The sequence below is a fragment of the Lynx rufus genome, unplaced genomic scaffold (assembly GCF_022079265.1).
Source record: "Lynx rufus isolate CCGP_SWC_20201006 ecotype Redwood Valley unplaced genomic scaffold, mLynRuf1.p SCAF_2, whole genome shotgun sequence".
Lineage (NCBI taxonomy): Eukaryota > Metazoa > Chordata > Mammalia > Carnivora > Felidae > Lynx > Lynx rufus.
This window is the reverse complement of record NW_025814834.1, coordinates 180,040,234-180,064,840: the sequence shown is the minus strand read 5'-3', so window position 1 is coordinate 180,064,840 and position 24,607 is coordinate 180,040,234. Positions and strand designations below refer to the sequence as shown.

Genomic DNA, 24,607 nt, shown 5'->3' with positions numbered 1-24,607 from the left:
TTGTTGTTAATTCCTTAGGACTCTCTCTTTTTTATTTTTATTTTTTTTTAACATTTATTTATTTTTTAAGAGACAAAGCAGGGGAGGGGCAGAGAGAGAGGGAGCCACAGAATCCGAAGCAGGCTCCAGGATCTGAGCTGTCAGCACAGAGCCCGACGCGGGGCTTGAACTCACGAACCACAAGATCATGATCTGAGCCGAAGTTGGACACTTAACTGACTGAGCTGCCCAGGCGCCCCTATTTTTTTTTTTTTTATGTTTATTTAATTATTTTGTGAGAGGGAGAACGTGCCAGCTGGGGAGAGCCAGAGAGAGAGGGAGAGAGAGAATCCCAAGCAGGCTCCCCACTGTCAGCACGGAGCCCCACCCGTGCCTTGATCCCACAAGCTGTGAGACCATGACCTGCACCGAAATCAAGAGTTGGACACTCAACTGAGTCACCCAGGTGCCCTCCTTAGGATTTTCTTTATACAGGATTATGTCACCTGCAAATAGTGATGGTTTTACTTTTTCTTTCCAATCTGTATGCTTTTTATTTCTTTCTCTTAATTCTAGGACCTTCAGTACAATATTGAATAGAAGTGGTGAAGGCAGGTATCTTTGTCTTATTCCTGAGTTTAGTGGGGAAATATTCAGACTTTTAAACATTAAGTATGATACTGACTGGGTTTCTTATAATCTTTATCAGGTTGAGGAAGTTCTATAAACTATTTTTATACCTTACTTCTGTATGTCATTAATTATGAGTACTTCTGTATGTCATTAATATATCTTTGAACTGTACTTTTTAATGGCTGCCATTAAAATGTCACATGTATGGTATAATGCGTTTAAGATTTGTGCTCCTGAGTCAGTTTTTAATTTGAAGATATACCTTATCAGCATGTGCAGAATGATGAGAAAGATGTTACTTTTCTGTGCTAGTTTTCAATTAAAACTTTAAAAATGAAGATAATGCTTGACTACTTTTTAGAATAGGGGTGAAAGAATAAATGAAATAGTGGATAATTCGTGTAAGATACTCAGCACAGTCACATAGAAAGCATGTAATGAATAATAGCTCCTATAATTGTATTTTAATTATATTATTGGGGATATTTAGAGTGTTTATTTCTATAATTAAAACCCTTACACTCACATCTTTGTGCTTATTTGATTAATTCTTTATTCCTCAGACTGGAATAACTGGGTTAACCTTTTCTATTTTGAGGATGCTAACACCTAAAGCAAATTCTTTTACCCACAGAAATTCATCTTGTTTAAATTATCAGATTGGGATGGGGATTTTGTGGGAGATCAAGTTGGAAAATAAATGGGGCTAGATTTTGGAAGAACTGAGTCATCAGTCTAATAATCTAAGAATTTTGTCTTCTTCAGACACATGGAAGTCCATTCAAGGTTTGAGCAGGGAAGGGTCATGAATAGTAATTTAGGAAGATTAATCTGCTATACCTCTGAGGTCTTCCCTGACCATCCTTGACTGATTAGGGCACCCTGCTTGTGCTTACATACTACCCAATATGTCCTCTAACATGGTATTTAGTGCACTTTATGTAAATACTTGTTTAAATGTTTCTCTTCTGCTTCTTGAAAACATAGGTCACCTGTTGTATTCCCACTGCCTAACACAATATCTAACATATGGTGGACTGAGTAAAAATACTTGTTGAACGAGTAAATGAATGTTTTGTTCTCTACTTTCCTAGAAACTAACTTGTTGGCTTTTGTATTCCTTTTATGTTTTTTCTGGGCTCCAAGGAGGAGGCATCTCCGTATTCCTTACTTGATATCTGCTTAAATTTCCTGACTACTCACCTTGAGAAGTTCTGTTCAGCAAGACAAGATGGAACATTGTGTCTGCAGGAACCTGGAGTATTCCCACAGGAGGTGGCTGATCGACTGCTTCAGACCATGGCCTTTCATGGTAAAAACTAGACAGAGGAAACCAGAATTATGCGCTGTTAATTGGCATTGGATTTTGAAATGCTGCTGTGGCCATTTAATTATTTTCTTGGAAAAGGCCAGATGAGCCTGATTCCAGGAAAAGGAATTCATTTATTTTTGCCTATCCTGCCACTTACTGTGTAATTTGGAATAAGTGTTTTTCTTTTCTAATCTGGGAAAATTGCTTTTTATCTTTCTTCTTCTTTTTCTTCTTCTTTGCTTTTCTCATGGCAAAAATAATTTATCTAAACTTTCAAAATATCCATTTAGAAATTTGCTGGTATAAAATACCTTACATTTTTCCTTTTTTCTTTTGAGAGAGAGAGAAAACACACACACACACACACACACACACACACACACACACGCACGATGAACAGGGGAGGAGCAGCAGGAGAGAGAGAATCCCAAGCAGGCTCCATGACCAGTGCAGAGCCCCACACAGGGCTCGATCCCACAACCCTGGGATCACTACCTGAGCTGAAATCAAGAGTCAGACACTCAACCGACTGAGCCACTCAGGCACCCCTACCTTACATCTTCATTTGGCAGTGGGAGAATAAATACTATTAGGGAGAAACTAACTTCTGCTGTTGACCTTTAAATTGGGAAAGCGTCGCTTAATTTAGTACTTCTGTTTTCAAAAACAAATTCTGAACATAAATTGGGAAAGTCTTCTCTCTGAAATTCTGTTTACGTATATTGAGGATTTTTGTTATTTCTGCTTAAGTTGAAAGGGATAATGTCTTTATATATTTCTGGTTTATAAACTCTTACAAGTAGAAAATAAAACTTGTCCACAAGTATAAAATAGAATGAAAGTGTGGCGATAATAACAACTATCATTTATGTATTGCCTGTTACATGCCATTTTATGTTTTCCTTGAATTTTCTCAAAAACTCTCTAAAATAACCATTACTATCCCATTTATATATAAGCAGATAAAGAAACCTAGGTTCAGAGAAGTAACTTGTTAAAGGTCACAATGCATCAGTCCTGGTTTAAATGTAAGTCTGTCTGATTCCAAATCTGTGCTGTTTTCACCGCCACACAATCTTTCTACATCCCCCTTAGAGATATCCCTGCTCCTAGATGCCAGATAATGCTATACATTTTTGCTGTGGCCTTAAATATATATATATTTATATACATAGTTTATATATACATAAAGTTTGAATCTAGATAATGCATTTCAAGGAAGGGTAGGAGAAATAAGGCTGTAATTGAGACATTTTGGAATAATTTTGGAAAGAAGACGTCTGCACTCCTTTTTGCACTAGTTGCTCAAGTCTGTAGTCTGTTTGAATTCTTCCAGCCTGCCAAAAGGAACTAGGGTAAATTTCAAAGGTACTACATATGGTAAAGTTAAGGATCCCTTACAGAATTTAAGAGAATTTAAAGAGATTATGACAGTGCCAACATTTCTTTCTTAGTCTTAGTTTAATGATTATGCTTAACATACTCAATTCACATATATATACATATAACTAATCTTAATTTTTTTTTTCAACGTTTATTTATTTTTGCGACAGAGAGAGACAGAGCATGAACGGGGGAGGGGCAGAGAGAGAGGGAGACACAGAACCGGAAACAGGCTCCAGGCTCTGAGCCATCAGCCCAGAGCCCGACGCGGGGCTCGAACTCACGGACCGCGAGATCGTGACCTGGCTGAAGTCGGACGCTTAACCGACTGCGCCACCCAGGCGCCCCAGTAATCTTGTAAATAAAAAACATAAATGTTGGGGCACCTGTGTGGCTCAGCCGGTTAAGTGTCCAAATTCAGCTTAGGTCATGATCTCACGGTTTGTGAGTTCAAGCCCGGCATTGGGCTCACTGCTATCAGCGCAGAGCCCTCTTTGGATCCTCTGTCCCCCTCTCTCTGACCCTTCCCCACACGCAAATGCTCTCTCCCTCTTTCTCTCAAAAATAAAAAATGAACATTAAAAAAACAAGAATGTTAACTAAAGTTTTAAGTTTGCCACATTATTTTTGAAATATAACCACTGATAGCTAAGAATAGCAGCTAACAGTTATTGAATACTTATTATCACATACCAGGCACTGTAGCAAATGCTTTATATGGGTAAAATTATGGAAGTAATTTTTAAGTGTAACTAAATAGTTGTACTCCATAGTAGTGTCTTAGGCTATATGCTTCATCAGTGTGTTTTCTGCCTCTCCTTTGCAAGCTGCTATCAGATGAGGAAACTGAGAGTCTGAGAAATAACCTGCCCTCCCATTGTGTTACCCCAATGTGATTACCTGCCTTATTCACCAAAAAATGTTCTGAATTACTTAATCTCTTTGCAAAAATTATACCCACTTGCAGACAATCAAGGGTGGATACTATTCACCTGAAACTAATATAACATTGTATGCCAACTATACTTCAGTAGTAAACATAAAAATTTAAAAAGTAGAAAGCTGTGGGAATGCAAGCTGGTGCAGCCACTCTGGAAAACAGTATGGAGATTCCTCAAAAAACTAAAAATAGATCTACCCTATGACCCAGCAATTGCACTACTAGATATTTTATCCAACGGATACAGGTGTGCTGTTTTGAAAGGACACATGTACCCCAATGTTCATAGCAGCACTATCAACAATAGCCAAAGTATGGAAAGAGCCCAAATGTCCATCGATGGATGAGTAGATAAAGAAGATGTGGTATATATATACAATGGAGTATTACTTGGCAATCAAAAAGAGTGAAATCTTGCCATTTGCAACTATGTGGATGGAACTGGAGGGTATTATGCGAAGTGAAATTAGAGAAAGACGAAAATCATATGACTTTACTCATATGAGGACTTTAAGAGACAAAACAGATGAACATAAGGGAAGGGAAACAAAAATAATATAAATACAGGGAGGGGGACAAAACAGAAGAGACTCATAAATATGGAGAACAAACTGAGGGTTACTGGAGGGGTTGTGGGAGGGGGGATGGGCTAAATGGGTAAGGGGCAGTAAGGAATCTACTCCTGAAATCATTGTTGCACTATATGCTACCTAATTTGGATGTAAATTTTTAAAAATTAAATTAAAAAATTATCCATTAAAATATTCAAGCCCTTTGGAAAAAGAAACTTAAAAAAATAATAAAAAGTAGAAATCTGCGGGAAAAAAACCTTACAGTACTTCTAGGCTGTATTATATGTTACATGACAAGTTTGAAATTCAACTTATGTATTTGTCAAATGTAGATTAAGAGATAATTAAAATATGAAAAATTGAAAAACAAGTGGATACTACTGATAATATGCAAAAGAACATACTGCCAATTCTTGTCACAATTTATAAAATTGTTTTATCAGTTTTTCTGTGTATTTGAAAATTTTCATAATAAAATGGAAGAAGTCCTATGAATACTTTTAGAATTTATAATATCATTTTTTCTAATAGCATAATGATTTTAGAAAATACTTAGCTTCTTTACATCAAAAATTGTTTCTTATTTACCCAATTCAAAGGAGTAATGATACTGGTAGCAGGTTTTATTAAAATAAGCCAGATACTGGGGTACCTGGATGGTTCGGTTGGTTAAGCGTATGACTTCGGCTCAGGTCGTGATCTCGGTTCACGGTTCAAGCCCCGTGTTGGGCGCTGTGCTGACAGCTCAGAGCCTGGAGCCTGCTTCAGATTCTGTGTCTCCCTCTCTGTCTGCCCCTCCCCTGCTCACGCTGTATTTGACTCTATCTCTCAAAAATAAATAAATGTTAAAAAAAAATTTTTTTTAAATAAAATAAGCCAGATGCTAACAAGTTTTACTTATGGGGATCTTTGATTCTCTTGCCATAATCTTTGCTTATTCTGTGTCATGGTGCTAAAAACTTTCAAGGGAATGTGTGCATAAGAATTAGAAATCAGAATAAGAATTTTGTCATCTAATGGTAATGCCTCTGTACCTAATCTAAACTGATACACCTTGACATGTTCAACCTTCTGTTTTGAGATTAAATTGAAAAGAATAATACCTTTTGAAACATTATGGATTTCATCCTTGAATAGTCAACTAGACTTTCTAGGTGACTGAGAGCTCATACTCCCAGAGTAGTACCCCACTTATCTGGAGCTCACATTGCTGGTCACCTTTGCTGTCTATAGTCTAAACCAGAAAGAAATAAAAAATGCTGTCGGGCGAAATCCTTGCATTTAGGCTTGTGTACTTCACTTCTTGAAAGAAGCGCTTGAGGAACCTTCATTTAGAGCATATTCTTGAATGGGAGTATTGAGAACTGTGGTAGAGTAGGAGGATCCTAAGTCACTTTGTCCCATAGATATTCCTAAATAATACCCACATCAGTGTAGATAATCTAGAGCATATTCTTAAATATACATGGTTCTAGTTACCTTGGGTCTTTTTTTTTTTTTTTGAGAAAGATCTCTCTCTCTCTCTCTCTCTCTTTTTTAATGTTTGTTCATTTGAGAGAGAATGGGGAAGCAGCAAAGAGGGACAGAGAGAAATAGAGAATCCCAAGCAGGCTATCAGTGCAGAGCCCGATGCGGGGCTTGATCCCATTGAACTGTGAGATCATGACCTGAGCTTAAATCAAGGGTCAGATGCTTAACTGAGTGAGCCGCCCAAGCACCCCCCTTGGTTCATAACAAACTAAGAATTGATCATCTAAAGGGGACAGGCTGCCAACTAACAACCCAAGTAGATAGTATGACAGTGAAGGAAGATTTAGCTTAAATATACTGTAGCAAGTACAATTATTGGTCATGGAAAAAAGTAGGTGATTCTTAAATATGTTCATTTTTGAAAGAAGGGGGAGATAATCCAGAAAGATTTCCTTCAGATGTAGTAATGACATTTGGGTAGTGCTTTCAGTTTGCAAAATGCTTTTTATATATATTGTCTTATTTAATCTTCATAGCAGTCCTTGTGAGGGAGACATAATTATTCCCATTTTATAGATAGGGAATCTTAGACTTGTGGAATAATTTGTCTAGTGTCAAAAAGCCAATAAATGTTGGAACCAGGACTTAAACACAGGACTGATTTCCAGATATCATGCTCTTTTTAAAAATTTTTGCTGTTAAAAAAAATAATAAAAAAATTAAAAATTCTTTGCTGTTTTAATTCCATTACTATTAAATGTAGAACCTTAAACTTAGTTATTAGAAAACTTTACTTAGCACCTGGGTGGCTCAGTTGGTTAAGCCACCGACTTGATTTTGGCTCAAGTCATGATCTCACAGATCCTGAGTTCCAGCCCCACGTTAGTCTCTGCTGTGACAGATCCTCTGTATCCATCTCTCTGTCCCTCCTACCCCCTCCTCTCTCTAAATAATAAATAAATATTTAAAAAAAAATTACTTAATAAGATTGACCCAAAGAGACCAGGAGTAACTATTTTACAAAATGTATGTATATGATATCAAAATTTGACAGCACATTTTGTAATGCACGGTGATAGTCACTATAAGATTAAAATCAGTCTTAACTGAAGAGAATAAAGTTTCATCTATAAAAGACAAAACTGACATTAAAAAATATGTGCAAATATATTTTGTGGTATAAACAGGAAAACATTGATCCTAACTCAGAATCTATTTCCATTTTTGGTTTGCACAAGGGTCCTCAACAGAAGATCCTTAACATATGTGTAGAGGGGGTTACTAGTGGGTTCAGAAGAGGCCCAGTAGAAGTAAAATGTATAAGAAGGAAGCTCCGGAGAAGAAGAAAATTATTAAACACCTGTTGTGTACCTGGTGTTATGTTAGGTATTGAGTGTACAATATTGAACACAGGAGGAATCTTGCTTTCATGGAGCATATTGTTCAGTAGGACTTGTTAACTTACTTAACTGTAATTAAGAAGCAAACCAACATATGGAATTACAACTTGTGATCAATTCTCTGAGGGAAAAAGAACATGGTTCTCTCAGGGAGAATAAAAAAAGAAGGCATCTACTTTAGATTGGATGGTCAGAGAAAGCTTCTCCAGGGAGGCAATAACTTGGCTGAGACCTGCATGATGAGGAGGCGTCTGTAATGTAAAGATGGGGTCTCTCAGCACTGGCCAGGAATTCTTGAATATTTCCCTGATCAGCTACCCAGTGCTCCTAAAATTTGTTTAAAACTGTTTTCCAGAGTAGCTCTACCATTTTATATTCCTACCAGCAATATATGACTAATTCAGTTTCTCCAAATACTTGCCAGCATTTGCTATTATTACTGTTTTTTGTTTGAGTCATTCTGATAGTATTTGAGTCATTTCTTTAAGTATTTTTGCAGTCCTGCCCGCTTTCTCTTCTTCTGGGACTGCAGCGACATAAATAGCTCTATTCACTTTTTTTCCCAGTATATATATGTTTTTCTGGTTATTTAGATTTAGGTAATTTCTGTTGTTTTAGTTCACTGATTCTGTTGTTCCTTACATTCTGTTGTTGAGCTCAACCATTATTTTTCATTTTTAAGATTTCCCTTTAGTTCTTTTTATATTTTCTGTTTGCTGAGGCAATTTTTCATTTCTTTTGAGCTTGCTTATAATTACTTATGAATTTTTATGATGGCTCCTTTAAAATCTGTCAAGGGATGTCAGGGGGCTCAGTCAGTTAAGCATCCAACTCTTGGTTTCAGCTCAGGTCATGATCTCACGGTTTGTGAGATCGAACCCCACGTTAAGATCTTCACTGACAGTGTGGAGACTGCTTGGGATTGTCTCTTTCCCTGTCTGTCTGCCTCTCCCTTGCGTGCTCTCTCTCTCTCAAATAAATAACATTTTTTAAAAAAAGATTTAAAATCTGTCAAATAATTTTAACATTTCTCTTATCTCAGTGTTGACATCTATAGATAGCCTTTTTTCATTTCGAGATCTTATGATAAGTGATTCCTTGGTATAATAAGTGATTTTTGATTAACATCTAGACATTTGAAGTATTATGGGACTTTTCTGTTTTAGTTTGTGTCCCTGATGCCATTCCATTGAGGAAGGTAGAGGCCTTTTTATTGCCTACCTTGTTATTGCCAGATTGGGGTATATATTCTGGTTCCCCTCTTGACTTCTGTTGACACCCAAGACATGGGGCTTCTCAGTACAGTTATGCAAGGGATGGAGTTCTGGTTCCCCACTAGGATTCTACTGAATCCTTCCTAGGATTCTTCCTAGCAGAGAGGGATGTGACTGAATCCTTCCTAGGATTCTTCCTAGCAGAGAGGGATGTGACTACCTCATTTCTCTTCCCGTTTGACTTCCACTGACATTTTGGGGTGAGGTGGCCTCATTACTGTTGGGCATTGGTGAAAGACTTGACTCCTCATCAGGCTGTGTATGAGACTATCCCAACAGGGAGGGGAAGGGCACCTCATTACTGCCAGATGGATGTGAAAGTCCAAGCTCCCTGGATGGTATCCACTGCCATCAGAGGGGAGAAACTGGTTCTTATCACCCAACAAGGATGAGAGACCTGGCTCCCTACTCAGCCTTCTCTAACACCTTCCTGTGGGGAGATTGGGGCAACTAGTTACAGGTAAGGAGGGTAAAAGTCTAGGCCCCCCGCTTGGCATATGATGGTATGGGTGAGGGTGGGACCACAGTCTTTTCTGTGGTGGTTGGCTGAAGTAAAGTAGTTACTGCCTATAAGTTTTCTGTCCAGGGGTGCATGGCTGTCTCAGTCACTGGAACATATGACTCTTGATCTTGGGGTTGTGGGTTTGAGCCCCACACTGGGTATAGAGATTACTTAAAAAAATTAAATCTTTAAAATAAAATAAAAGTTTTCTGTCTTGTTAGGTTGCTTTCTTCCTGGTTCTTTAGCTAGAATGAACAGATTTGGGGGAGCTTTTTTTCTTTTTTTTTTTTGGTCCCTGTCTGCATTTCTGGGTTGCCAACTTCTTCAACTTTAAGAGGGATATATGGGGCAAGGAAAAAAACTTCAGGAACTTCATCATGTCATTCGTTGGGTCCCAAGGTCCCTAGCTGATCTGCTTTTCTTCTCTTTAAGCATGATCTAGCCCCAGCTCACCTTCCCATCTTGTTTCTTGTCTTTCCCCACTTGCATGCTTAAATCTCTGAGCATATCTCATTCCTCTTCCCCTCTTTATTAGGGAAACGTAGCTCTACCCTTTCTTATGTTCAAGCAGTGTAGAACTACTTGCCATTTCCTATTTTTGTGCTTTCACATCTCTGAGGTCTTTGGGAGGGCATTTTTTAATTGAGATAAAAGTGACATATAACATATTAGTTGAAGTGTACAACATGATTTGATATATGTATGCTAAGACTTTGTTTATGCTGTTTATTCTTTCAATACCACTCACCTTTCTGCATCCTTGAATTTTTCTTCATCTTTGAAGGACTTACTCAAAGATCACCTCTTCCATTGAATCTTTCTAGGTCTTCAGGCATAGTGAGTTGCTTCCTTTTCTTTGTTTTCATGGTACTTTGTACTTAGCTCTGGTATACCATATACTTCAGTTTGTTACCATTGTTTGAGACTTCTACTCCATGGAATTTTGAATTCTTTGAGTTTAGGGACATATCCTATTTTTCTTTGTATATACGTTTCATGGTGTTTGGCATATAATAATTGCTTAATAATTGTTCAATGGCTGGAAACTTACCATGAATTAATTAATTAAATTAACTCCCCTGAAATAGAATTGAGGTGGTTTAAGACTGTCTCTCGAATGGCACTGCTCAAAGAAATACAACATAAGCCACAAATGTGAGTCATATATGAAATTAAAAAAAAAATTAACATTTATTCTTTTTTGAGAACAGAGAGAGACAGAGTGAGAGTAGGGGAGGGGCAGAGAGAGAGGGAGACACAGAATCTGAAGCAGGCTCCAGGCTCTGAGCTGTCAGCACAGAGCCAATGTGGGGCTCGAACTCACAAACTGTGAGATCATGACATGAGCCAAAGTCGGACACTTAACCTACTGAGCCACCCAGGCACCCCATGAAATTTTAAATTTACAAGTGACCACATTTAAAAAGTAGAAGCATGAAACTAATTCATATTTTTATTCAATCTAATATATCCAAAATAACATTTCAGCATATAGTCAGTAAGAAAATTATTAGTGAGATATTTTTCATCTTTTGTACTATATCTTCAAAATCTAGTGTGTATTTTACACTTACAGCATCCCTCAGTTTGGACCTTCTGCATGTCAAGTGCTCAATAACTCTGTGTGCTAAGTAGCTACTGTATTGGACAGCACAATAATTCCACAATAATGGAATTCTTTTTTTTTTAAGTTTATTTATTTATTTTGAGAAAGAGAGAGAGTGGGAGAAGGGCAGAGAGAGAGAAAGGGAGAGAGAGAATCCCAAGCAGGTTCCATGCTACCAGCGCAGAGCTCAATGTAGGGCTCCATCTCACAAACTTGTTAGATCATGACCTGAGCTGAGATCAAGGTTAACTCTCAACTTACTGAGCCACCCAGGTGCCCCCGTAATTCTTAATATATAGTCATTTTTGTCCACTGTGACAGGTAAAGGTTTTTCTTGAGTTTAACTCTTTAACCATAAATAAGTCTGCAAAATCCACTAGAAGGCAGTGCTCCCTTAAAAGAAAAAAACAAAAACAAAAAAACTTTAGTTCTAATTTAAGGGTGACAGGCTGACCACCCAAGTTCTATCTTTAGTATGAGTCTGCTGAAGTACCACTTAGAGTTTTTCCCTTGACTCCAGGCTATTTATTTACCTGCTCCCAACTATTCACTTACCCCAAACTATTCTTAGGCCACCTTATATTGGCATGGCCATTATTTCTTTCACAGTAAATGTTGTTTAATTGATTCATGATATTGTTGAGATAGATGTGGTTCCAAAGCATCATATACTTCTGGCACTATTAAGATCAGGTAGATCTCTAAGGGAGTTTAAAAAGTTGCTGTATCTACTTTGAATTCATCTGACGGAAAGGGGTTATAACCTCTAGATACTTTTAATAAAATTTCAGATCTAGCCAGTGGTTCAATGAGTTATAGACATGCATATGGTAAATATATGTGTGTATATATATGTTTGTATGTATAATAATGTGTTATAGTGAAATTGAAGAATAAACTCATAATGTAGTAGTAACAAATTAATCCCCCAGATTGAATAGCTTAACAAAGTTTATTTATACTTCACTTATGGTACATAAATGGTGCAAGTACATGGAGGGTTCCTCTCCATAGTTGCCCTTGGATCCAGGCTGATGGAGACTCCAGTCTCAGAAAACTATACTGTCTAGAACTTGAAGATTCCTCATTTGTCATGCAGGAAAAGATAACATGGGAAATCATGTACTGACTCTCGGGTCCTTCAGCCTAAAGCCCATTGGCCAGAACTAGGCACATGGCCCCATCTAACGCTAAGGGTGGGCTGGAAAATGTAGTTCTCTCTGTGTCCAAGAAGGCAAGTAGAACCAGATATTAGTGAATATCTGTAGTATCTACCACAGTCCTGATTCTGCCACTTGCTAGCTCTCTGATCTTGGAAAGCCACTTTTCTGAGCCCCAGTTTACTCATCTACAAGTTGTAGATAATAATATTTTTATCTTGTGGAATTGTTAACATATATTAAATGAAATACTGTTACATGGATGTGCTTTGGAAATGTAAAGTATGCTGGAAATTTTAGCAATTCTTTAATCATTTTTTGAAATTAAGTGCTGCTTGTTTTTTTTCCAGGTCTACTGAATGATGGAACTGTAGGTATTTTCAGGGGCAACCAGATGCGCTTAAAGCGAGCTTGCATTCGCAAAGCCAAGATCTCTGCGGTTGCTTTCCGGAAAGCCTTCTGCCACCACAAGTTAGTGGAACTTGATGCCACAGGTGTGAATGCTGACATCACAATTACAGACATCATCAGTGGGCTTGGCAGTAACAAATGGATCCAGCAAAATCTCCAGTGCCTAGTGCTGAACTCATTAACTCTCTCCCTCGAAGATCCTTATGAGCGGTGCTTCAGCCGGCTTTCTGGCCTTCGAGCATTAAGCATCACTAACGTTCTCTTTTATAATGAAGACCTGGCTGAAGTTGCCTCGTTGCCAAGATTAGAGAGCCTGGATATTTCTAACACCTCGATCACAGACATCACAGCTTTGCTGGCCTGCAAAGACCGACTCAAGTCTCTAACCATGCACCACTTGAAATGTTTAAAAATGACAACTACCCAGATATTGGATGTTGTTCGGGAACTGAAACATCTGAATCATCTTGATATTTCAGATGATAAACAGTTTACATCAGACATAGCTCTTCGCTTACTAGAACAAAAGGACATCCTACCCAACCTTGTCTCACTAGATGTTTCTGGGAGAAAGCATGTGACAGATAAAGCTGTTGAAGCCTTTATACAACAACGGCCCAGCATGCAGTTTGTAGGTTTGCTGGCCACTGATGCAGGTTACTCTGAATTCCTCACCGGCGAAGGACATTTGAAGGTTAGACTTTAAAAATGTATTATTTTGTCAGGCTGACCAATGTCTTAGTTTGCATAAAACTCCACTAAGATGAATGTCTAACAACATATGGAACATGTTTGTGAAAGAGGGCATTGTATAGTGGAAAGGCCTTGCTTTAGAGTGAGAGAGTTCCGATAAAAATCCTAGCTTACTTGCTTTGTGACTCAGAGCAAGCTATGGATGTAACTTTTTGGGTTTCCATTTCTTTATTTGTAAAACAGATATTCTTACAGAATTCTTCTGAAAATTAATAGTCATATATGTAAAGTGCAAGTCCTAGTAGGCCCTGGATAAATGATCATTTTCATGCTGGTAATGTTTAGATATTTTGAACCACTGAAACATACCATTTCTAATGGGTTGCTTTAAAAAAACTCCTTGTTAAATTGGTATCCATTGGGAAGTCAAGTTCTCCAAGGAGATCTTTGCTGTAGAAATGGTGGAATTTTGCTTTTCTTAAGGTTTTTCATGCCTAATAGTTTAAATTCATCTGCTTGGTACAGCTTGGGATTGAAAGATGAAAAAGATACAGGATCTGCCTCCAAGGAGCTAAGTCTGACAGGAATGGTGATGGTACAATCCTCAACAACTGTAAAGCCAAGGATCAGTGTAATTGCTGTAAGAGTAGGAGAAATTTCTTCTAGCTGGAGAATCTGGGACTTGATGGAAAAAATAGTATCTGAGTCAGACCTTGAAGGATAGAATAATGGCAAGTTTAAGAAAAACTAATATTTTTCTAATATACACTGTATCTTCTAAATGCTTTACATTGATAGGTATTAGCTCCCCCCACCCCCATTTTATAGATGAGAAACAGACTCATAGAAATTACATGATTTTATAGTTAGTTAGAACCAACAACTGGATTTATGTTTAATTCCAGAGCCCCATTTTTTTCCCCCTACTGCCAACACTACTTAAGCAGAAGCATCTTTTGATCCCACCTGGAGCAGAGTCAGGGATGGCTTAGAAGCGGATACTGTGACCCAAATGGCAAGGTATCTTTTTTGAGTAACCAGCATTGACTCAAAAAAGGAGAAGGAAAAGTTAGTTGTAAACATCTTATGAACATCTCAGTTCTTAAATTATTTGTAAATTTAGACCTTAAAAAATAGAATGTAAAAAATGATTTTGAGTCACTCTTTTTATTCATTCAATGTTTATGTGCCTCCATGCACTAGGCACTGTGCTGGACATGGGGATTTGATGGTGAGACCAGACTGATGTGATCTTGCCCTCATGGAGCTTGTAATTTAGTGAGGGAGTCAGACAATCAAATATCATATGCCAACAGTGTGTGTGTGCTTTAAGTATATATACACACACATACACATTTAAATATATGTTTAAATATATATCACATACATATATATATTTTTATATATACTATATATACACACACATATATATGCTTTAAACTTTATTGTGCTAAGAATCTGGAAGATACACAGTATTATGTATGAGAATGTTCAACAAACTTGATTTAATTTAGGCTTCTGTAAAGAATTAAAAAAAATTTTTTTAATGTTTATTTTTGAGTGACAGAGAGACAGAGTGCAAGCAGGGGAGGGACAAGAGAGAGAGGGAGTCAAAGAATCTGAATCAGGCTCCAGGCTCTGAGCTGGCAGCACAGAGCCTGACATGGAGCTTGAACCCACGAACTATGAGATCAAGACCTGAGCTGAAGTCAGATGCTTAACCAACTGAGCCACCCAGGTGCCCCTTCTCTAAAGTTTGTTTATTTATTTTGAGAGAGAGAGAGGGGGAAGGAGGGAGGGAGGGTGGGAGAGAGAGAGAGAGAGAGAGAGAGAAAGTGGGGAAGGGCAGAGAGAGAAGGAGAGAATCCCAAGTAGGCTCCAAATGGTCAGCACAGAGCCCAATGTGGGGCTTAAACTCATGAACTGTGAGATCATGACCTGAACCAAAATCAGGTGTTGGATGTTTAACTGACTGAGCCACCCAGGTACTCCGAGTAGGTGTAAATCTTAAGTATGAGTAGGTTGGTAGAGGACATTCTAGACAGAATAATATATGTAAATACATGTAATAGGAAGGAGCATGGTACATCCAAGGTACTAAAGAAGGCCGCTGTGGCTAGAACGCAACAGTAGAAAGTCATAAAGCAATGAGATAAGGCTGGAGAAGTAGGCATCAGGGCCAGACTTGGAAAGATCGCATAAGCCAGGTTCAGGGCAACAAGAAGTGTGAGGACCTTACTTAACAACTTGTTATGGAACAAGACAGATGTTTAGCACAGGGCTTGTTGATGAAGGAAATATAAAAATGTAAATTACTATTGTAATGTTACAAATTGCTGCCTAGCAAATTGGTCTGATGGTAAAGAATGGCAAAAATTAGAAGAGAAGAAATCCCTGTGTGCTGAGAATTGAGGGAGAATTTCCCAGAAAAGGTGAGCTTGACCTGTGTCCTGAAGAATGGAAGGAATGTGTTCCTGGTACATTAAGCTAAATAATATTCTCAAGGCAAAAATCCTACCAGAGGATCTGGTGTGATACCAGAGCAGTAAAATTTTTGCTAATTCTTTTTAAAAACCAACAGACTCTTCAGTGAATTAGCCTAAGTTGCAAAATTGAGGCTAGTAGGACATCTGTATTCCATAATGCCTCTGTGAAAACAAGTTTGATTTCACGAACAGAACGGTTATTGCTTTGAAATCTTGGCCATATGAAGCACCTACTTTATTTGCTATTATTGTCTAGTTTCTACCTCTGTAAACATTGAAGCAGTGATTCTCAACCTGGACTACAATTAAAATCATCTTGGGGCGCCTGGGTGGCGCAGTCGGTTAAGCGTCCGACTTCAGCCAGGTCACGATCTCGCGGTCCGTGAGTTCGAGCCCCGCGTCAGGCTCGGGGCTGATGGCTCAGAGCCTGGAGCCTGTTTCCGATTCTGTGTCTCCCTCTCTCTGCACCTCCCCCGTTCATGCTCTGTCTCTCTCTGTCCCAAAAATAAATAAAAACATTGAAAAAAAAAATCATCTAGAGTATAATTATGTGAGATGATGGATATGTTAACCAACCTTATCATGGTAATCATTTCACAGTATATACATGTATTAAACGATCATGTTGTGCACCTTAAACTTATACAGTGATATATATCAATTATATCTTGATAAAGCTGGAAAAAAAATTTAAGTTTTGTTTATTTAAGTAATCTACACCCAATGTGGGGCTCAAACTCACAACCCTGAGATCAAGAGTCGCTTGCTACTCTGACTGCGACAGCCAGGCAACCCTGGAAAAAATTTTTGATTAAAAGAAATCACTTGTAGAGCTTTAACAATTAAATCAGAACCACAGGAAAGTGGGGCTCAGGCATCAGTATTTTTTTAAAGCTCCCGAGGTGATTGCAATATACAGCTAAAGTTGAGAATTGTTTTAAAATAATTTTTTTTTTTTAAAAAAAGGAGATCATGGGGTGGGGGGCGCCTGGCTGGGTTAATTGGGAGAGCATGCAACTCTTGATCTCAGGGTCATGAGGCCTAGCCCCACATTGGGTGTAGAGATTATTTTAAAAAAAGAAACATACTTAAAGAGATCATTGGAACTTTTGCCCTTTATTCAACTATATTCAAAAATTGATGTTCCTTTTAAGTTATTTGTTTACTAATTTGAGAACTGAAAAATAGTCATGTTAAGGAAGGAGAGCCGAGATTACCAAATCTCTTTTTTAAAAATACTCCAGTGTAGGGGCACACCTGGGTGGCTCAGTCTATTAAGCGTCCAACTCTTGGTTTCGGCTCAGGTCATGATCTCACGGTTTCTTGAGTACAAGCCCTGTGTCAGGCTCCGTGCTGACAGGGCGGAGCCTGCTTGGGATTCTCTCTCTCCTTCTTTCTCTTCCCCTCCCCTACTTGCACTGTCTCTGTCTCTCTCAAAATAAATTTAAAAGACTTAAATTTTTTTTAAAAATCGCCTAGTTAAGCAAAGTTGATGAAAAACTTGTCTGAAATGATTGTCTTAGTAGTGTAATGCTTTAAATTAGTTGAGGTTGGCTTTTTGGCTTTACGTGCCTCAGTTTTTTAGGCCACACTAAAGAATGTAAGAAATAGAAACACTGTGACTCTCCAGTATTCCTTATAAGGCATTATGTGGTACTCTGAGTTGGTGGTTATAAGAACAAGTGGTTTGTTTATCACACTTTCATGTATATTACTTAGTTGGATTTCTTGACTCTCTGAGAGAGGTATTATTGCCCTCAGTGAGAGGGAATGGCTTTAAGGGTTACAACCAACTGATACTAGAGTCTGCCTTTGTGTTGGACTATTTGATGCCAAAGCATGTGTCCTTTCCACTACATCTCATTGTCTGTATTTGAGAATCTTAAGTACTTTCCTACTTACCATAGAATTTCTGTCGTCAGTATTTCCCCACCAAATTTGCTCTCCTGTCACCATCAGCTTCCTGAATCTTCCATTTTTCCATAACTACCATCTTTTCTTTTTTCTTTTATTTTCCTTTCCTTTCTCTTCTCTTCTCTTCTCTTCTCTTCTCTTCTCTTCTCTTCTCTTCTCTTCTCTTCTCTTCTCTTCTCTTCTTAGAAAGAAAGCATGAATGGGGAAGAGGGACAAAGGGTGAAAGAGAGAATCTTAAGCAGACTCCACATGCATGGAGCCTGACATGGGGCTTGATCTCACAACTGTGGGATCATGACGTGAGCTGAAATCAAGAGTTGGACACTCAACCAACTAAGCCACCCAGGTGCCCCTCCACAACTAGGATTTGTTGGCCATCTCATTCCCAGACTTTGGGGTAATCTAGCATGCTGTGGTTCCCAGTCCCTGAGAATCACTGGAAATGTGCTAAATCCAATATTAGTTCTTAGTCTTTATCTTATTTGATCTAAGGTGGTATTTGTCACAGTTGATGTTATGCTCCTTTTTTTTTTTTTAATGTTTATTTTTTGAGAGAGAGAGAGACAGAATGTGAATGGGGGAGGGGCACAGAGAGAGAGAGAGGGAGACACAGAATCCGAAGCAAGCTTCAGACTCTGGGCTGTCAGCACAGAGTTCGACGTGGGGCTCGAACCCACGAACCGCGAGATCATGACCTGAGCCAAAGTCAGACGTTTAACTGACTGAGCCACCCAGGAGCCCCTGATGTTATCCTCCTTGAAATACTTATTTTTACTCAGCTTCCTGGGTATTACTCTTGTCTTATTTTTATAAAAATCTCTTCTTCCTCTCCCAGGTCTCTAAATATTGGAGTGTTCCTTTTCTTGGTCCTTAAATCTATATGCTAGACTTCTCCCTTGAACTAAGACCCCTATATTGAACTGTAATAATCAACATTCAGTGAAGAGCTATATAAGTTTTTAGGCAGAAGAGTTGATCCATTTCAAAAAACATTTACTAAGTACTTTTATGTATTTATTTATTTATTTATTTATTTATTTATTTATTAAAAACCCCAAACAGCTCTTTAAGTATATTGTTAAGTGAAAAACACACAGTTTTGAATAGAGCATACAGGAAGCAACTTATGTAATAACAAGTACAGGCACATGTATGTATATGTTTGTAATGGATTGAATGTGTCACTCCCAAAATTCATATATTGAAACCTTAATCCCTTTGTGGTGGTATTTGGAGGTGGGCCCTTTGGGAGGTAATTAGGCCATGGGGGTAGAGCCCTCATAAATGGGAATAGTGCCCTTATTTAAGGCTAGAGAGCTAGCTAGCCCTCCTTCTACCATATGAAGATATGAGAAGTCTGTAATCTGTAACTCAAAAAAGGGCCTTCACGAGAATCCAACCATGCTGGCACCTCGATCTTGTACCTCCAGGCTCCAGAACTTGGTAATTTTTTTTTAAATTAAGTTTATTTATTTTGAGAAAAAGAGTGGGGAAGGGGCAGAGAGAGAGGGAGAAAGAGAATCCCAAAATGAGATGAGGGGCTCTATCTCAAAGCCATGAAATCAATCATGATCTGAGCTGATATCAGGAGTCAGACACTTAATAGAGCCACCCAGGCACCCCTATTTATTTATTTATTTATTTATTTATTTATTTATTTATTTATTTATTTTTAATGTTTATTTATTTTTTAGACAGAGAAAACAGAGGAGGGTTAAAGAGAGAGGGAGACAGAGGATCCAAAGCAGGCTCTGTACTGACAGCAGAGAGCCTGATGTCAACCACGAGATCAAGACCTGAGCTGAAGTCAGACATTTAACCACTGAGTCACCAAGGCTCTCTGAACTTGGTAATTTTTTATACAGGAATCACTTTAGGTCGTCTGCCATAATGAACCCCTTTCTCCCACAGCATCAATCTCCCCTCCTGGCGTTCTGGGCTGCCGTTCTGGGCTGCCGTGTTCTCTCAGTTGTAAATTCAGGAACAGCTTCAAAGACAGTCTCCTACTGAGTACTTTTTAAAGATGTCTGAGTTAGTGCCCCTGCCCTCGAGGAATTCTATTCTAGTGGAGAGGATACAGATAAACTTTAAAATAGCTTTAATTCAGTGTGGAAGATGCTATAATAGAGTTATATACACAGTGCTATAAGAAAATTTTTCCTTAGGGGCTCCTGGTTGTCTTAGTCTGTTAAGTGTCCGGACTCTTGAAACCCACTCAAGTCATAATCTCACGGCTGTGAGATCAAGCCCCGCATCAGTCTCTGTGCTGACAACATGGAGCCTGCTTGGGATTCTCTTTCTCCCTTTCTCTCTGTCTCTCCCCTGCTTGCTTTCTCTCTCTCAAAATAAATAAACATTTAAGAACAAAAAAGGAAAGAAAAGGAAAATTTTCCTTAGAATATAAATTTTAATTTTACTCAGTATATTAAATATTAACAAGGCTTAATTTAGTGGTTGAGGACATTTTCTCTGTTTTAACCTGGGTGGCTCAGTCATTTAAATGTCTGGCTCTTGATTTTGGCTCAGGTCATGGTCTCATGGTTGGTGAGATTGAGATCCTGTCAGCCTGCTTGGGATTCTTGGTGTCCCTCTCTCTTTGCCCCCTGCCCCTCCCCCCCATCCCTGGCTTGCACTCTTGACAAACATACAAACACACACCTTAAATTAATTAATTAATTAATTTGTTTGAGAAACTAATACATACAGATACTTGTTTTTTATCATCTAGCATATGAACTTGACTTAACTGAAGATGCTTATAGTTTGAGGAGCCAGACTACTTGATTTGAAGGTTTATCACTGGCTAGAGAAGTATTGATCACTGAATAAAACATACATGCAGTGAAATTTGTTTAGAGTATTTAATTCCCAGTAACAAAAATTCTTTAATTTTACATTCAAAGATAACTTGAGGCTGTATTTCATATAAATATTAAAAAGTAGTTGAATCAACCAGATGTGAGTAAATCAAGTATTACTGAAATCATTGTTATACATTTTCTACATTTTCCTGCTTATAATCCTTTTTATTTCACATAATATTTTAATGTCTTTCTAAATCTAAGAAAATCTAAGAAAAAGTTTAGAATGATTAAAAAAGAACTGAACACTTAGAAATTTTTCATTATTCAATAACCATTTATATATGTGAGTACATAATCAAGACCAATATGTATGTGTGTATATTTTACATAGTTTAAAAAGAATTTGTAAAAAAACTTCCCTTGTTATTTCTACAGTCTTATAAATGCTTAATATGTGCTCTTGTGTCAATTGGCACACATCTGTCCTGTAGTCTATCTTCCAACTTAAAGAGATTAGTTCCTTGAATGACAGATAGAGGTTGTTTTTGCTTTTTTTTTTACCTTAATGTGAATAAGACAGATGTCAAGACCATAAATAACAAATGTGTAGCTTAAGAAGGTGCAAATAAGGTGAACACACTTGAGGACATTACTCAGGTTAATAAATAGAACTTTTCAGCTACCCTGAAGTTCTGTGTGCCCCATCTAGATCACAGCTCCCTCTTTCTCCACAAAAGTAACCTCTTTCCTGACTTGAATAATATGTCCTTTGTTTTTTCAATTTTTTAAATGTTTTATTCATTTTTTGAGAAAGAGAGAAACAGAGTATGAATGGGGAAGGGGCAGAAAGAAAGGGAGACACAGAATCTGAAGCAGGCTCCAGACTCCCAGCAGTCAGCACAGAGCCCGATGCACGGCTCGAACTCACAAACCGTGAGATCATGCTTTTTTAAATCTCTCTCAAAAATGAGTAAACATTAAAAAAAAAAAAATTTAAAAGATCAGAGAAAAAAGGCCAGTGTAGCTTTAACATTGAGTTAGGGAAGTTAAGGGGTTACCTTAAGGGAGAGATAAGAATCTAATCACGTGGTAAGGCTTTATAAATAGTGTTAAATATCTTAGGATTTACTTTAGGTGCACTATAGAAAATCTTACCCATAGGCTTATAGGGGGGTCTAAGCCTATCTAACATCTCTTTAGCATATGTCCACCTTCACAGGATGACTATCCTGGGTAGGTTGGAAAGTAATCATTCCCATTTGTTTCAGGCCTTACATAGTTATCCTGGGTGCCGTCTATGCAAATGATGTTTGGAAAGTTAGAGGGTTGAAAAAATCCTAAAAACTAATCTTCTGGCTATGTTCAAAGGTGTCTGGAGAAGCCAATGAAACTCAGATTGCAGAAGCGTTGAAGCGGTACAGTGAACGGGCATTCTTTGTCCGGGAAGCCCTATTTCACCTTTTTAGCCTGACTCATGTGATGGAAAAAACAAAGCCAGAAATTTTAAAGGTAAGAATAAGGAACATGAACATTTTGAAATTATCTCCCTTGATATAGATGATGGTTTTGTGAAGAAAATAGTGAAAATTTGCATTTAATCTTTGGACTTTGGGGGGTGGGGTGGGTAATGGGATTGATGATGTATGATTTTAATTTTTAGCCATAAATGAGAGAGAAAATAGTTGCATAAAGTTTTTGAAGTATTATAGTAGTCTCATTAAGCAACATCATTGCCTTCCACCTCATATTTAACTACCTAAAACCAGTGACCAGTGTGATATTTTTTTCACCATCTATAGTAGAAAACTGAATTATAACTCTAGAATTACACTACTGCATTGTATTGGTTCCATATAGACTTTTTAAAGAAATACAATATTGGAATTCCATAAGGCATCTTTCCATGACACTTATTAACCACCTGTGCTTTCATAATTAATTCATGTTATTCCTCAATTAAAATCTCTTAACCAAGACAGCTTTTGAAGGCCAAGAAAGTATGTTGTTTTTTTTTAAGTAGGCTCCAGGCACAGTGTGTAGCCAAACTTGGGGCTTGATCCCATGACCGGGAGATCATGACCTGAGCTGAAATCAAGAGTCGTATGCTTGGGGCACCTGGGTGGCTCGTCATTTAACTGTCCGACTTTGGCTCAGGTCATGATCTCACAGTTCATGAGTTTGAGCCCTGCGTCAGGCTGTATGCTGACAATTCGGAGCCTGGAGCCTGCTTCACATTCTGTGTCTCCCCCTCTCTGTCCCTTCCCTGCTCATGCTCTCTCTCTCTCTCTCTCAAAGAATAAATAAACATTAAAAAAAAAAAAAAAAAAAGAGTTGGATGCTTAACTGACTGAGCCATCCAGGTGCCCCAAGAAAGGAAGATTCTTAATTTTAGTTGATAGCATAGGGCAGTGTTTGTTAGAATGTGGTCCTTTGGGGGCGCCTGGGTGGCTCAGCTGGTTAAGCGACCGACTTCGGCTTAGGTCATGATCTCACAGTTTGTGAGTTCGAGCCCCGTGTCAGGCTCTGTGCTGACAGCTCAGAGCCTGGAGCCTACTTCAGATTCTGTGTCTCCCCCTCTCTCTACCTCTCCCCTGCTCAGGCTCTGTGTCTCTCTGTCTCTCAATAATAAATAAATGTTAAAAAAAAAAAAAAAAAAAAGAATGTGGTCCTTTGTCCACCAGGAGTCTGGGATATTGTTTATTTTAAAAGCATATTTGTAAAAATAAAAACAAAATTTTAAATAAAAAAATAATAAAAGTATATTTGTGAACCCCACTCCAAGAAATTTAGATTCAATAGGGCTGGATGAGGACAGGAATCTGCATTTTTATAATCCCCAAAGATAATTCTTATACACATTTGAAGCCAGTGAATATAGGACTGTATTATATTTGATGCCTCATTTAGTGGGCACAATAATCCCAAGAGAAAAGTTTTATCTCTTATTTTACAGATTGTGTAACTGAGGGTCAGTGAGATTAAATAATGTAACAGTAAGTTAGTGGCAGAGCCAAAAATGACTTAACCAGCCAGTTATCTTAAATTTTGAGAATGGGGTGCTTAACATTTCAATCACTGAGATGCTATTGTCCCCAACACCTGTCATCCCCTCCATATATACCAGAGAATATTGGTACTTGGTATATGAACTATCTTTTTTTGGTTTTGGTTACTATGAACCTGAGCAACAAAGGACCTCTAGTCCTCATCTAAAATACTTATTCATTGATTCAGGGAATGGTACAGAGAGATTTAAAAGAATATAGATCATTCTTTTAAGGAATTTAGCTGCAAAAGAGCGCAAAGGAAAAAGATGATAGTTAACCGAAGAAGGAGGTTTTTTTTTTCTTTTTTAAGATGGGAGAAAAATAGCTTGTTTGTCCTATGCTAATATGAATGATCCACTACAGAATGAAAAATTGATATAGGAGAGGGAAGAAGAGCTGGAGCAATGTCCTTGAGTAAACAAGAAGGAAAAGATCTAGCATATAAGTGCAGGGCCTACTTTCAGAGATGAGCCCAAAAGATCCTTTATGGTAGTGGGCAGGAAGGCAGCATTTGGGTGTTTGTATACTGGTAAAGGGGATACACGTGGTAGTGAGAATCCCAAAGTCTTCTCTGAATGTTTTCATTTTCTCAGTGTAATTGGAAGCAAGGTCTTCAGCTGATAGTGAAGATTGGGAGGATTGAGGAGAGAGGAAAAGATGAGGAAGTGGTTATCTAGGCCCAGAGGGAAGTGAATGGATTTTATGGTACTGTAACTTTAGCAGTGTCCTCAAGGAACTGAATGTCGGGTTTTGAAAATGAAAAGTTTGCCACTTGTTTACTCTAAAGTCAGTAAAAAATTATTTAGTGCTTAGTGTATAGTAGGCACTGTACTATGTCTGAAAAATACAAAGATGAGTTATCTGAATAGAGAAAATTCATTAGCCCAACAGAAAAATACCTCAACATGAACAACTTGATACCTTCCTGAACCAGGTAGGCAGGAACTACATGTTGATGAGTGACTACCATGCCCTAGGCTCTTTGCACTTGAGGATAAAAAAGATAAGACATCATAGAAAT

The 24,607-nt window shown here is 38.0% G+C and overlaps 1 protein-coding gene across 1 annotated transcript in view; it reads left to right on the top strand.

Annotated features, from left to right (window-relative positions):
- Positions 1 to 24,607, top strand: part of ZYG11B (zyg-11 family member B, cell cycle regulator) — a 91,794-nt gene that overhangs the window by 24,205 nt on the left and 42,982 nt on the right. Inside the window, exons 2-4 of the mRNA XM_047082674.1 lie at positions 1,759 to 1,924; positions 12,582 to 13,336; positions 21,908 to 22,048. Of these exons, the coding sequence (XP_046938630.1) occupies positions 1,759 to 1,924; positions 12,582 to 13,336; positions 21,908 to 22,048 (1,062 nt within the window). The remainder of the gene's footprint in view (positions 1 to 1,758; positions 1,925 to 12,581; positions 13,337 to 21,907; positions 22,049 to 24,607) is intronic.